This window comes from Cryptomeria japonica, chromosome 4, assembly GCF_030272615.1.
Source record: "Cryptomeria japonica chromosome 4, Sugi_1.0, whole genome shotgun sequence".
Taxonomy (NCBI): Eukaryota; Viridiplantae; Streptophyta; class Pinopsida; order Cupressales; family Cupressaceae; genus Cryptomeria; species Cryptomeria japonica.
The window spans coordinates 779529953-779546257 of NC_081408.1; the positions used below are offsets into that span (position 1 = coordinate 779529953).

The 16305-nt window shown below is 37.5% G+C and overlaps 1 protein-coding gene across 7 annotated transcripts in view; it reads left to right on the forward strand.

Moving 5' to 3' along the window:
* LOC131031980 (CHD3-type chromatin-remodeling factor PICKLE) overlaps positions 1 to 16305 on the forward strand; it is a 276430-nt gene that overhangs the window by 40356 nt on the left and 219769 nt on the right. For all 7 annotated transcript variants that reach the window (XM_059220166.1, XM_059220170.1, XM_059220169.1 and 4 more), the window contains 8 exons: positions 1048 to 1185; positions 1279 to 1421; positions 1646 to 1807; positions 1978 to 2225; positions 2325 to 2420; positions 2590 to 2729; positions 2871 to 3095; positions 3216 to 3323. In XM_059220166.1, the coding sequence (XP_059076149.1) occupies positions 1048 to 1185; positions 1279 to 1421; positions 1646 to 1807; positions 1978 to 2225; positions 2325 to 2420; positions 2590 to 2729; positions 2871 to 3095; positions 3216 to 3323 (1260 nt within the window). The remainder of the gene's footprint in view (positions 1 to 1047; positions 1186 to 1278; positions 1422 to 1645; positions 1808 to 1977; positions 2226 to 2324; positions 2421 to 2589; positions 2730 to 2870; positions 3096 to 3215; positions 3324 to 16305) is intronic.

The window sequence follows — 16305 nt, forward strand, 5'->3', positions numbered from 1 at the left end:
ACCTTGAGGTCATCCCCATTGATCAATTAAAAATACCATTAGGGAACTCCTTATTTCAGAGAGGATAGGATACTCAGCATTCTATTCTGTGTTGACCAGAGAGAGTTGTAGCGATACGACTTTAGCCACGTCAACAGATATAATTTACAACACTACAATAGGTAATCACAGAAGTTAAGCATGGGTTTCCAGTTTTAAGGCATGAGCTTCAGCTTGGCGTGAAATCCTATTAGCTCATTGTGGAGTTTTAGTCAAAGAGCAGGTTGAGTTCTAGATGACATGGTCAAATTAAATTCAAATTGGAAAAAGGACAGCAGCAGATTATTGGATAAGAGTTATCTTTTGCAAACCAAGTCTTCCTTCTTGGAGATTTGTATGACTTAGGACTACTGCTGTAGCCTCACATGAGGTTTGGCGTCAAGGAGAAAAGGCTTTGTGAGTGAGTCAAGAGCTGAGCAAGGAGTGAATAAGAGTCTTGTTAATGATTCTGCATATTGTAGTGACTGTTGTTGGAAGCAGCATATGAGGATGGGACCCTGATTCGGTAATTGATGCTGTTTCAATCTATCTATGTAATCCATATTTTGCTGTAATAAAGGTTAGCACGGGATGCAATTTTTCTGCTACTTAATGTTCTTTTTTGAAGTTCTTATTGCAGATTTAATGTTAAGAATTACTCTCAGATCAGACTATTTCATTTGCTATATAAATGCAATCCATTATGAATGTTAAATAAAACCAATGCCAAATTGGAAACATATAAACCTGCACAGTTGCAAGCAATCTGGTTGACAAAATTACTCAGACTAGAAAGACAAAAAAAATATATTAAACAGGGCTGTATAATACAACCTGTCAGAACACTAAAAAGTTGTTAATGTTTTGAAGATATACGAATTGTTTCCAAGCTATTACAGTCTTTCCATGTGCATTATCCTTGTATTGGTCATATAAATGAATATATTGTAAGGTTGTTTACATCTAGAAACTTCTTTGCAACTAAATGTCTCTCTGCTATTAAATTCTTTGTTTTGGGTGCTTTCACAGAATGAAGATTCTTGCCATGTATGTGGTGGCAGTGGAAGTCTTCTTTGTTGTGATGAATGCACTGGTGCCTATCATCTCCAATGTTTAAAACCACCATTGACAGTTGTACCTCATGGCAGCTGGAGCTGTCCCAAATGCGTAAGGGAAACTCCAATTATGTGCTATAAATACATTTTCCTTTATTGTTTAGCATTGGGGTGGCCTGAGAATCTTGTCTTTTCATCTTTGCAGGTTACTCCACTTGCAGACCTAGACAAAATTTTAGATTGTCAGATGAGGACATTGATCACAGAGGATAATGGAGTCTCCACTCAGAAATTAGAAAAACATTATCTGGTGAAGTTCAAGTCAAGATCTTACCTCCACTGTTCATGGTAAAGCTATATGAGTCACCATGGTTTGTTGACCTTCTATGTTGGTTTTCTTATATTGCATTTTGGTATAGTCTTGCATTTTGGTCTAGAGATGATATGGGCCTTCCTTTTTTATACTTATACTAATTTTCTTGTATGGTATTTACTGCTTTTGATCATTTGTAGACACAAGTGTTTCCCAATTCTTCTTTGATAGGTCATACATAATGATTTCTCATGTACAGGATTTCACAAGAAGACTTTGAAAGAGCTTTCAAGTCATATCCGCAGCTCAAGACGAGATTAAATAATTTTCATCGTCAACTGGATTCAGTGAATGCTTCAAATGATGATTGGATGCCACTTCGCTCAGAATGGGTGACTGTTGATAGAGTAATTAATTGCAGGTATCTTACCTTTCTTAGATAGATCTTTTCGGTTGTGTTTCACAAGAATTCTTATTTGATATAAGTAGAGAAATATAATCATATTAGGTTTTGATTACTTCTTACGTTATATAGAACTTCAAAGCACTATGCTTTTCAGTTTTGTATGGATAAAAAACTATGTTTTGCAGAATGACTGGTAATGTCTATGAATATTTAATCAAATGGAAGGATCTTCCTTATGATATGTGTACTTGGGAAGTAGAGAAGGATATATCTGCTTTCCAAGATCAGATCAATAAGTACAATGTAATTCAAGCCAGAGGACAGTTCTGCATGTTTCGGGCTTGCAATGGTCCTGTTCTTGATAGCAGAGAAGCTAAATGCAAAATAAAAGATTTCAAACCCTATGACCATACTCCCAAGTTTCTTGTTGGAGGTACTGAAAATTCCTCGTATGCTAACTTTGGATTTGTTAGAAGAATTGTTTAGATTGAAATTAACTCTCTCACATTTTAACCTACATGTACATTGTCAGGTACTCTGCATCCATATCAACTTGAAGGGTTGAACTTTTTACGATTCTCTTGGCTTCAAGGGAGACATGTTATCCTTGCAGATGAAATGGGACTTGGTGAGAGTGCTAGTGAAATTGAAGTTACATTAGAAAGGATATGCATTGGATTCAGATTAGAAAACAAAGACGGGATACATTGCAGTGGGATAGATCTATGAATTAAGACTACAGGAATAAGTTTAAAATTGGATAAGAATTATCAATACTAATGGAGAATAATGTTCAGGCAAAACTATCCAGAGCATCTCTTTTCTGGCGTCTCTAGCTGCAGAGACTGTTTGTCTTCCTCATTTGGTGGTGGCTCCACTTTCAACATTGCGTAATTGGGAGCGTGAATTCTATACTTGGGCCCCTGATATGAATGCTGTATGTCTGAATTTTTTTGAGAGGGATAGTTTTATTACTTTACACATGCCAGGAAAGAAAATGTAGTGCTGTAACCATACAAATTTAGAGTTTCTTGTATAAATACATTGTTTATAATTTTATTTTTATTACATTTTGCAGGTAATGTATACAGGAAATGCTCAAGCTCGCTCTGTCATTAGGAAGCATGAGTTTTTCTTTCCAAAGAAATTAAATCTAGTGAATATTCACAAAGGGGAAGGGAATCCAGTGATAGAACTAAAGAAAAGCAAACAGGAAAGAATAAAATTTGACGTCCTATTAACATCGTATGAAATGATCACCATAGATGCTGTAATTCTAAAAAATATCAAATGGGAATGCCTGGTAATATTTTGCCCTATTTGTGCGGTTGGTTATTAAGGTGATTTTTATTAAGTTCTAAATTGCCAATATGCTCTTCAGGGTTTCAACTCTTATAACCATAACATGTTGATCTCATTGCAGATAGTTGATGAGGGTCATCGGCTTAAAAACAAAGATTCAAAACTCTTTCAGACTTTGAAGCACTTTTCATCTAATCATCGAGTTCTACTGACTGGTACTCCTCTCCAGGTGGGTTTATTTGATTTTTCATGAAGTTAACTTTGCAACAAAAGAAAATTACTATATATTAACATCTAGACCTGATTAGAAGTGCTCAATGGGATACTGTATTTCAAACCATGGGAGCACCTAAAACATTTGTACGTTGTCTCTCTAAAAATATGCTAAAATAATTGGCAAGTTTGTTGTGGATGATGAGGAAATAGAGCTCTCATTAAATATAAGAAATTTTGAAGTACTTATTTGTATATTTTGAGTAATATTCATTACCTATGGTTGCAATGTGTGGAGAAGCTGCATATGAAGTCATTATGAATGTTTTCAAGCTACCTCAACCTTCTTTAGAGAGTAGGGTAGGTATGGATATGTATTTGAGGGTGGTTAATCTCTACAAGCTCTACAATTCTAAGAGTGGGTGCAAACAAGAGTTAAGATAAAGCATCAAATAATCACTGTAAATGAAGCAACAATTAGAAGGATGTGCTGTCTTTTGTATCAGTGTTTAAAGAAATCGCATGGTATGATGAAGGAATTGAAATAAGACGCATTAAAAGACAGAAAGACATGTTTCATTATGTTGATCGAAAAAATCTCTAATAGTAGAATTTAAGAACCACAAAATTTATTCTACTATTCCTACTTATTCCAACAAATGACAAGTATTTAAAAAGGCATGACTGCTGTAGGAAAACCAGATATAAATATGCTGGAAGTAAAAGATTCAATACAAATAACTCAAGAATTTATCCTGGAAGCTCCATGACCTGAAAAATCAGCTTGATAGTGGCAATTGCTTGTCTACCTTTGATGGGATTAATGAAATGATTAAGCACAGCAAGTGGGTACAATGATGGTTGTTTGGTACAGCAAGTGGGTACAACGATTGTTGTTTGCTACAATGGTTGTTGGACGAGTCAGGTTTGATGAATCTAGACATGTTGACCTTGGATTATTTGATTGGTGAAGGTGAGTAGGCACCACCTCAACTTGCATGTTTTGCAAAGTTTCTCCTTTCTGTTGTCGGGTAATTATGTCATAATGTAATTAGAATGTTAAGTGTGTTAAGGGTTGGTGGTTACCTAACGGTTGCCTGCAGTTGGCATGGACAACCTGTACTGACACCTATATATATGTACTTGGGATTCTATTTCAAGATATGTGTGAGAGGCGAAAGGGAAACTATGTTTTGAATGTATTGGCATTTTGGAATCAATGAATACAGACATGAGTTCTTCTCACTTGCCTCTTTGTGTACTGTTATTGTTACCTATTTTTCGCTTCTAGTTGAAAAATAGGTTAAGAGATGCTAGTTTTTACAAAATGAAGCAAGTGTGTACTAATTCTCTATTTTTGTGTTTCCAACTGCATTAAGGAGTGAACTAAAGATGGTATTTTTAAATACTTCTAGTTTGTAACAACAAAAGAGAGAGACATCTCATCAAAAAGAGAAGTATTTTATTAATATTCAAACATGCGTCCCACACAAAGAGCCGTGAGACTAGCTACATGCATCCAGTGCAAAAAGGGAATATACAGATATGTATACACAAGTACAAAAAACAAAAGTGAAGAAGGCATGTTGAGAATGGAACCAATCATTGCCTGAATGACTGGAACAGTTGAAGTAGACTCAATGTTGCCTTTGTCTTGCTGCTTAACCCTGGTCCGTATCTGCTTTTCTTCTGATATCTGCAAAAGAGTTGAAACATGCAATGCGTTAGAACATTTTGTTCTAAGCAATGGCTGACTACATTTCTAACATGTGTACTAATGCACGCATATATATATATATATGATCCCTACATGCATCAGATGCATATAACATACATATGCATATTTTTGCTAACACGTTTGTTTCATGTACAGGATTAGGAGAAAGGACAGCTTGCTAGTCACAAAATTCACAAAAATGAGTGGAGATGAATGAGGCTCCCACAAGGGTTGAGCCCAGCTCATGTGAAATGATAGCAAGGTCTCATACAATGAAATTATATCAGAGCTGGTGATAAAAAGAAAAAGAGTAACGAAACGTAAGCATGCAATCACATGATCAACCAATAAGCATGATAAGACCGTCCTTTTTGAAGGACGTGGACAAGGTATTCATGCATGCTAATGAGATATGCAGTGCATACAGAAAGCTGTACACTAAGTATAGAAAATGCAACATTCAGTTTTTCAGATTCAGTGGGCAGCGAATAATGAGGATTGCAATGCATTTTCAGAATCATGACGAAGACATTTTCTGACACAATGCAAGATACCATTAAACACAATTATGGAAGGAATGCATATAATCAAAGATACAATCACAGTGATCAATTCACAAAGGCATGCAGTCATATTTCAGAAAATGATACAGACAAGAAATAAAGTCAGTATGGACAGCAATCAATCACAGCCATTTAGAGTTTTTCAAGACTGTTATTTAAAAAGGGCTTATTTTGTGATCTTGATGATTCCATCACAGAACCTACATTTGTGAAGCTTACATATATCCAGAGATTTTTCTGCACTGGTTGAGCATTACCTACCAAGGGAGCTGGCATCATCAAGGGCCAAAACGGAGTGGGAAGCAAATGTCATAGCATACTACTGTACTATTGTACATTTATCCAAAGATAAAGCAAGGAAAAAAGCATTGTGCATTCTCCATGCCTTGCCCTATGGAAATTCTGTATTTTATAGTGTGAGAAAATTGGAGGATCCCATTGGGTTATTGCCGAGACAAGTTATTCTTGGAATCAACAAGAGAGGGGGTGAAGATATGTGTGTGGTACTGCAAACACACTTAACTGAGATGACAATGAAGTACTATGCAAGAAATGTTTCAAGTGATTCTGTTAAGAACTCAGGTACAACAATAATATCAAATGTGAAACCTCTTGCTATTGAAGCCTATGAAAAGCATATCGATGAGAGGTCAAAACTTCTTGAGGCCTCACAAAAAAGGATAGATGTAATAATAGAGGATATGCGATTGAAGGAGAAAAGAGAAAGGGAATTAAAAGAAGAACTACATGGTCTCAAAGATAGTTTGCAATCAGAGAAGAAGAAACGTATGGACATTATCAATGAAAGGGAAAATTTGAAGAGGTTATTGGAAGAGAGAGAATCTGAGCTTCAGTTCTGCAGGAAACAAGACAAAACTGTACGTATTCAGAACCTTGAGGCTCAGGTAGAGATTTTGTGGACTGAAATAAGAGATAAATCAGACAAGCTAAGGTATGGACGAAGTTTCAGGTTTATGGAAAGTACCAAGAGCTTCATTATGCATGTAACCGAAGAGACACGAAAAGACAAACATATCATAGTCAAAAGAAAGCAGAGCCTTTTAAGAAGCAATCATGTTTGATGCATGAATAAGAAGCATAAAAGCATAAGGGATAAAGAGCAAAAGATAGCGCACTTCTAAAGTCTTAAGGGTTTCATTGGCATGTTGTGCGGTAGAGCCTTCATGTTAGTGGATCATACTGTGGAATATCTATCTCAATTGCAGATCATTTGGAGTAACAATAATCAGTTTGAGGGTAGTGAATGTTAACAGTGTGGACTATAAGAGATTACCATTCTTAAAATTAGTTGTTTTCCTCTAAAAATTATGTGGAATCCAAAATGAATGGCATAATTTCATATACTTGGAGTTTAAAACCCTCATTTTTCGAAAAATTATTCTCAGAAAAAATCAGAACCAAAGCAGAAGATGTCAAAAAGGGTAAACAGTGGTAGCCATTAATGGCGAAAATACCTACAATTCCTTCAAAAAACCCATGGAGACCTGAAAGTGTGCAAGAAATCAGACAAAAAGCGCCCAGCTTCCAAAAGTTTACATCGCAGCAACAGAAGGGAGTCTCAAATACACAGAAATGCAAGAAAATCTTCATGGCGGCTCCCCAAAATGTGCCCAGCAATCAACAAAAACACAGAGAGAAGATCAGGCTGTAAACGCCCCATAGGGCCAGCACTCATAGCGGCGCCCAGCACCAGAAAATGACTGATATTTTTCTCCTTTCGTGCCCAGTTCAAACCCTAGCGGCGCCCAGCAGAGCTTCTAAGTGAAGTTTCCAGAAAGTCGAATGCAAAAAGAGGAGCGAAATGAGAGTTTTAGGTTATATTTTCCCTAAAATATCATCGAACTTCCTATATTTGCCTTTGCATTTTATTCTTCTCCTTTCTATGCCACGTGAAATGTAAGAGACCACATGGTGAGCTATCGCCAAATGCTTCTAAGTGATATTATAAATCACTTTTAAAAATATGTAACCTTTACCTTACTTCTTAAGTGATTTGATATCACTTAATTTTTTATTTTCACATATCTTATTAAGTGATTTTAAATCACTTAAGAAGTATGTCCTTCAATAAATATAAATAAATGTTTTTTTAAAGTTTTTTTTTTTTAAATCAAAATCATTAACCTAATTAAACATGTGTAATTTTTTATTTTATTGTATATTTATAGTAAATATGTAATAAATATAATAAAGAAAATTATTTACTAAAGTGTAGAATAAAACACTTTAATTAAATATATTTTTTTTATTACATTTATTATTTAATAAATAAAGATAATAAAATTATCTTATTAAAGTGGTTTATTTTTATTTATCACTTTAAATAAAATAATTTTATTGTTTTTATGTTATTAAAACCTTTACTTTAAATATAAATAAAATAAAATCAAACAAATGTTCAATTAGGTAATAATAATGATTTTTAAAAATCACTTTATCAGATATTTGTTTTCATTTATTTGGAGGTCAGGGAGAGATATTTTTGCATTTATGAGGGCTTGCAGGCCTGTCAGAGATATTTCAAGGTCATTTATGATGCATTTATGGGGTTTTATGGTTGCAGAATGGGTGGCTTGACTTTTTGGCTCAAGTACATTCCTTTTCAGACATGTTTGGGGCCCTAAAAGTGGGTTTTTTGAGTTTGCTCGACCTAAAAAGAGGAGGTGGAGCCTTTTTGATTGCCTTGGAAAAAAACATATATACTAGAGGCTTTCATTTTGGTGAGGCTTCTTATTCATTCATCCTTTAGCAGACTGTAATTTCTGAGTTCTCTTTGCAGGAAGGAATGTTTTTGTAACACATTTTCAGGAATTATAAAGCTTGGTGATACCTTTTGGCAGGGATAATAGCTTGGCATACATCTCTACTTCTCATCTTTTCTGTTATTGTGTCTTTAGTGTTAGTCAGTTCTTTGTGGTTGGCTTTTTGCCCCCCTTAAAATTGCACTTTCTGTTGATGCCTTATACAGAAATACATATGTTCTTGCAGGTCATAAGCTGTGTTTTTTAGTAATTATCAGTCTTAGGTTGTGAAAGGAGTTTTCCCTCTTAGGACTGTGATGATCCAGCCTTCTTATGAAGCATTGATGCAAAGATCATGGGTTGTTGGTTAGTGTAAAAGAGCTTTATTATCACTATTATACTGTGTATCTTTTACTTAGTTGGATTTCAACATATCATCTGGTGCAATCACCTTAGATTTAGATTTTCAGTTTTACATGTTCTCCTCCTTACTCTTTTCCCTGAAGAAACCGTTAGTTTAGGTGCAGAATTTGAAAAGAACCAGCTTACTCTGTAGGTTCACTCCAATTTTTAGGCAACCCGCAGGCCTAGGAGGGTTCCCATGTGTCACAAGCCTGCTGAGTTGATAGCTTAGCAAACAGGGGTGCAGGTTCTAGTGATAACAGTTATATTTCCTATATTTTTGTATTGTTATGCACTAAATGCACACACACACCCCTCAGGGGCAAAACATCTGGCGCCGTTGCCGAATTGAACCTGGAATGACGGGAGCATACTACATGGCACAAGAATAATGGGACAACTAGTTAGCGAGGGGACAAGTAGCAATCCCGAGGAAGAGCTGGAGTTGTTTGAAGGAGAGAGGGCACTGACAAGGACTTCACCTGCATCTTACAAGCATCAATTGAAACTTACGTACAAAGGGAAGCCACCATGGAGGACGTCCCTAAGACCGCCTTGTGGAGTGCCCTTGGTGTAAGTTCAACGGTGAACCGGTTGATCAATAACTTGCCTAGCCTGTTGGCACAAGCATTTCTTGCCCTACAAACTCGCCGAGAGGAAACCTACCGTGAGAACTGTCGGCAACAAATTTTACAACAATTCCAAGAAAGAGTCAACGGGAGGAGGAGGAATGTGATGAAAGCCGACGAAGAACCTTCTACTCGACGAAGCGTAGGAATTGATGCCCGTGACACTGAACAAAGACTGAAATCGTGTACCAAAGGGACAAGAGGAAGATGGACACGAGGCAGCAGCGAGGGCACTAAGATTGGAGCAACAAGCCGAACGAAGGAGACGGTTGAAGAAAATTGCCGAGGAAGGAAGTAGAGGGAATGGCAATGATGGCTCCACTAGCGAGGGCCAAGTTTTTGTATTGATAGAAACCACTAGAAAGCGGTCGGGGGACCTTTCCCTCACGTTGGAAGAGATTGGCGACGGAAGTACGGTAGAGCCGTGCACACCATTTAGAGGTGATGAGACCAGGAGAGAAAAGGAGACCAAGATCGAGAACATAGAAGTGGGAGATATCGGTGCGGCCGAAGGTGTCGAGAGGGCACAAGGGCATGGTAGTAGAAGCAATCTGTTCGGTTCAGGCTCATCAAACCCTGGAAGTCAGAGTAACCTGGTGGGACCCAACGTACCAAGTTCCGGTGGACCAGTTTCTGGAGGGCCAATTTCTGGAGGGTCAGTTTCTGGAGGGTCGAGTTCTAGAGGGCAGACTGGGCCACAACCAAGGAGCATAATGGCGAACAGGCAGAAGTTGCCTAAATTCATTGGAGACGGGAAGGAAGATCCTGTATGGCATTGTCATACATGTGAGACGATTTGGTCGGCCAATGGAGTGACTGACAAAGGTGAATGGGTGGTGCAGTTCACTGCCACCCTACGTGGGGTAGCCATCGACTAGTACTCCGATACAGACAAGACGAAGGTAGATACTTGGGACGAGTTACAGAAAGCCTTTGAGATGGAGTTTTGACTCCTTCGGGATGATAATGAAATCGTCGTCAAAATCTTGTGCACAAAGCAAGGGAAGAACGAGACAGTACGAACATACAACCGGAGACTCGAAGAATTGCTGGGAAAGATGGATAGTCAACACGCTGATGGATTGAAAAAGCGGTGGTTCATCGAAGGACTGAGATCCTCTCTCAGGAAGAAGATGAAGATTGTCCCTCCTACCTCGTACGAGGACGCATACAATCGAGCCATGGACCTCGAAAGCGAAGGAAAGACCTCGAAGAAGAAGGATAAATCATCGGGTGATGATGGTTCCTCTGAGAGCAGTAGTGACGAGGACTCGAGCAAGAAAGTTCATGCTCTACAGAAGGACATGCATAGAATGATGAAGTAATTCAAAGCAATGAAGGGGAGCAGTAGTAAGAACGAAGGGGAATTGTGGTGCGCAGATTTTTTGTGACGTATTCACACATCGCCCCATTGCAAATGGGGACCCCTACTTTTTTCTTTTTGGGGTTTGTTTTTCTAGGTCTTTTAAGGTTTTGTCTATTAGCCTTTGCATGTTGACTGTTGCCAGAGGGATCACTAAGAGAGCAGGCTCTGTTTTAGCTAAAGGTGAGTCAGTGGATGCTCCAGGTTAGGGTTTCTTTGAAAGTCTCCCTTAGGACTAGTTTTTGCTCTTGTTGCTTATTGTGTCAGGAGGTCATTGAATCTTGGTGAGGGAATATCATCTTTGAAGGTCTGAGTTGGGCAAATCTGGCTAGGACATGGAAGGAAATGAATCAAAGATCAAGTCTAAGGCAAAGTCAAGTGGAAAAGGAGGTGAATTAAGCCTAGAAGAGGAATTTTGCTCTTGACCCTTCCAAAGGGTCTAGAGCGAATTTCTCCACAAGACACTCCACCTTGACCTAGGCTCTGAGCTAACCCTTTCCTAGGCTTGAATGAAGGTAAAAACACTTGTGTAAATGAAGAAAGGTGAAAATGAAGCTAGGACTTGAGCTCAAGGAGGAATTTTGCTCCTGACCCTTCCAAAGGGTCTAGAGTGAAATTCATGTAAAACCCTACTTTCCACAAAACCTTGAGCTATATGTCAACCTAAAGAGTAAATTTGCATGATCATGATGGAAGGAAGCCTAACAAAGTGTGTCCAAGGCATGAAAAGGAGGAAGCAAGTGAAAGATTAGCTCAAAATGAGAATTTCGCTCTTGACCCTTCCAAAGGGTCCAGAGAAATCATAGTGTTCGATGGAGCAGAAAATACACCAATGTTCAGAAAGCACTGAAACTCAAGAGCAGTCATAGTGTTCGATAGAGCAACAAATACACCAAGAGCAGAAATATTGTTCTCATCGAACAATCTATTTATTATGACCAACGCCTTCAATACAGGCAGAGAGAATGATAAGAAGCATCAAATACGAGCTACAATAAACCCTTCCTTTGTCAAAGCAGAGAATTGAAAGGGAAAAAGCGTCAATTTTTTTCATTTTTTTAGTCACTGAATAGAAGAAATCGAGTTGCTGTGTATGAAGAAAGGGCACACCTGAAGCAGCCGTTAATAGAAGAAAATCTGCTAGAAATTCTTCCCAAAGGACCCTTCAAACCTTGCAAATTCCCTCATGGCCGCACCTATGCAGCGCTCATAAACAAAATTTGCCCTTCATCTTCTGCGTTTTCTTCCAAAAATGGTGCAAATTCGCCCAAACCCTAGCATGGCGGCGTTGTAGATTCATCTCCACAAGGATGGGAAATGAATCATTTTAGGGTTTCTTTTCCCTAAAATGTATGTCGATTTGCATTGGCATTTATTTGCCTTGTTTTTATTTTTATTTCCCACTTCACGCCTCGTGAAAATGGCTAAGGGGTCGATATTCTTTGTTTACATCCCCTTGTCTATGCTTGTTAAGTTATTTATAGTTTTTATCACTTAATATTGATTTTCAATGTAAATATTTATTAAGTGATATTAATAAGTCAATAAATATGTTTCTTGTGAAGATTTAAGCATAAATATCTATGTTACCCCGAGTTTCCGAGAGGGGGACGGTAGGGGACGGCGGGACGAGTTTCTGGGACGGCAAATTTTTTTTCCAATTTTGGGGACGGCGAGGGGACGGCAAAAGGGGACGGCTATATAAAATATAGGGAAAATTTTAAATATATAGTGAAATTTTAAATGTTCATATGAAAAATAGATAAAGCATGTATATATTATTATATACATTATATTCATATAATAACATGGATAAAGCAAGTATATGTACATTATAGAACCTTAACATACCACATTTGTGTTCAGAATTCATTGTTTATACTCAATATGCATTCATAATTGAAAAAACGTTGTCAATATGCCAACACTTGTTTGCATGTAGTTCATTGTTTATTTCTGGTTGAAGGATATTTTGATAGTCTTCCATTTCTATTATGACCTACAACCACTTCTTTATGCACTACAAAGTTTTGGACGTTTGTGAAATTCTATACCACATTGTTATTCATATTTCTGAGTGCTTTTGGCTATGATTCAGACCTGTTTACCTTTCATAATTGTGAAAAGTCCAATATTGCAGACCTACAACCACTTTTTTACGCACTACCACGTTCTAAGTGTTTGTGAAATTTATTACCAAGCTGCTGCTCATTATTTCTAAGTGCTTTTGGAAGTGATCCAGACATGTTTACCCATCATATTAATGAAAATCCAATTTTATAGACCTATAATAAAATAAAAAAATGTTCTTTTGAGCATTTGAGTCTTTTTTTGTTTTTTAAATGTGCTGGGAAAAGGAGGATGGCTGGCCATCCTTGGGACGGTTAGGGGACGTCCCCTTTGAGAGTCACTGCCATCCCCAAGTTTCCGGGACGTTTCCCACAAATTTTGCAATTTTGGGGACAGTGGGGGGACGTCCCCTAGCCGTCCCCAAGTCCTCGAAACGTCCCCGGTACGGGGACGGGGGATTTTAACCCGGGGACGCGTCCCCGGGTTACGTAGATAAATATTAATGAATGAAATAAGAATACATATTTATTAAAGTGATTTGAAATATATCACTTTATTAAATAACTTTGTTTTATTTTATGTTTTCATTCAAATACTAATAAACGGAGTAATAAAAATGTTTATTAAAGTGATAATAATAAGTCACTTTATTAAATTTATTACATTTGTTAGTATTTTTTGACTTTAAATGTAAAAATAAAATAAAACAAATGTTTAATTAAGTGATAAATTTCAAATCACTTTATGAGATATTTATTTTATTTTTATTTAATAAGCAGGTCAAAGATATTTTTTGCAATGATGAAGGCTTGCTGGACTGTTAGAGATATTTTGGGGTCATTCAAGTGCTTTTATGGCAAGGCAGGGCTGACTTGACTTATACTCAAGTGTGTTCCCTTTCAGACCTGTTTTAGGGCTTGAAAAGTGGGCTTTATGTTTCTCCTCGCCCAAGAGGAGGTGGGGATTTTTTATTCATTGATTGCTTTTTGGAAAGCATATATGTCTCAAAGTTTCATTATTGGAGGGGGTTCTTACCTTTTTGCTTCTTGCATATTGTAATTTTTTGAGTTCTTTTGCAAAAGGAAGGAGTTTGTAGCTCAGTTTTCAGAGAGATTGACAACTTTGTAACACCTTTTGACAGTAATAGAACATTTTGCCTGCTCAAATTTCTTGATATTGTGTACTTAGTGTTGATGCAGTTCATGTGATGTCTTTTCTCCTTGCGATTGTGCTTCTACCAACACCTTTATGCAAGAATTTCTAATTATTTGCAGGTCATAGGTTGTGCCAGTTATAAGAATAGCCTCAAGTTGTGAGAAAGCATCTTTTCTCCTATTGAGATTCTTATGTTTTAGTCTTCTTATGAAGTATTAATGCAGAGGTTATGAGTTTTTGATTTGTGCAAGAGTTCATTTTTGTTACTGGTTATCTAGTGTGTTAATTAGTTGTCCAAATTTTCAGATTATCAGTTTGGTGCATCACCTGTTAGACAGTAGGTTCATTTTTATGTAATCCTTCTTCCCATTTTCTCAGCAAGTCATTAAGATAGTTAAAATTAGGTGACAACCAGCTAAGAACCAGCTTTCTCTGGAGGCTCACTCCACTTTTTAGGCAACCCACAGGCCTAGGAGTGTTCCCATGTGTCACAAGCCTGCTGAGTTGATAGCTTAGGAAATAGGGGTGCAAGTTCAAGTGATTATAGGTAACACAAGGGGACTTACGAATGCAACAAGCTAGCCTGCATCTGCTTCTCAGACTGTGAAAATTAAAAGCAAAAGGATAGGGTTTAAAGGTCCTATAGGCAATGACAATAACAATTAATGCTGCGTGTAGACAGATTTCGAATATTTAATCCTTGTTTTTCAAGAGACACCCTCACAACTCAACAAGAACAGTGCAAGCTTCTAGGGATAAATGGATTTTCAGACTATGGGCATTCATCCAAGGACCCAATTCTGGCACAGTCCGAGACACACACCTACAATTGAACTAAGCACAAAAGGGGGTTTCAGACTAACCATACACAAAGACCTAGAATCAGCAAGCCCCTAATGGTATGAAATTGAAATCATATCAAATACCTTCTTATTTCACCATTAAAACCATTGCACTCTACTTAACCAGTTGAAGGGAAACCATGCAAACAGAAGAAAACAAAAATAACAAAAACCATACTTTAATGTTCATATATTGATGTCAACTACCATTACAACAATTTCTTCCAGCAACTATATTGTACAATTGCTTCTAATTCTAATTGCTAAAATTTAACTACCTACCCTCCAAAATTCTAAAAATCTAACCCTTTACAAAAAAAGGCACTGACCTTTTATGGTTTTTACAATTTTGAATCAAAGGCCAGGTGGCTCTAAACTGCCTTATAGAAGCGGACAACTTAAACCCATACCTAGTAATTCTTATAATTTCTCAACTACCCTATCAACCACTTTCTCAGCTACCTACAACTATTTGGCATCAATTTGGTACATCGGGTAGTTGAGAAATAACTTACTTGTGTACCCCCCTTGTTTTAAATTCATTAATGGGGCCCACAGATAGCTATTTTACAATAAAGTAACTCAATTCTACAAGCAAATTGTTTTTTTGAAATCCTCTGTTTTGCATTTCTGAATCAGCATGCCTGTAGCATTCTGAGTGTGCAACCAATTGACCGAGCAGTATATCTTCTGACATTGTATCAGGAGTCGGGGGATTATGATTGAAGATAATTCTGCTTACTGTTGTACTATCCATTACATGATGCAATCAAGTTATATCATTCTGCCTATGTTGTTGTGACTGTTATTTGTGTTTTATGCATATTGTAGTTTCTTTGTTTGTTAAGTGAATTTAAAAGATATTTACCGTAGGGAGTAAACATTTTGGTGCCGTTGCTGATACGAATTTGGAGATCAATATGGCGGCAAGCAGTAAGCACTAATGGGTCGACCATTCAATCAACAATTGATAGTAATTGAAAGCGATACACACGAAGCGATGACGTAGGTGGAAGCACGAGAGGATCAATTGACGAAAGGTTTGGTGGACCTGTGGGAGGTTTCAGTCACCCAGTACGTGCAAACGGAAGCTTGGGAGAGAGCTATCCTTGAAGGCATGGTTCGTGGTGAAGTCACAGTCAACCTTGCTATATTTGATCTTCTTGAGAGCGTTCCGAGGTTGTTGGTGTGAAACCTCATTGAACTACAAAACCGAAGGGAGGAAAGCAATCATGAACATTTTCGGTAGCAGATACTGCAAAGGTGCGAAGAATGGAACCGTAGGGAAGAGGAAGAGAGGGATACGAGAAGACACTGTACCCCTGACAATTAATCCCCGTACGACCGAACAAAGACTGACGACGTACTCGTACCACCCAAGAAGTAGGGGAAGGATCAGTACAAAGATCCCCCCGTATAAGAGAACAAAGTGAGCGGAGATGGAAGCTAAGGGAAATTGCTGAAGGCTCAGAGAGTCTGAAAAAGTGAAGTAAGA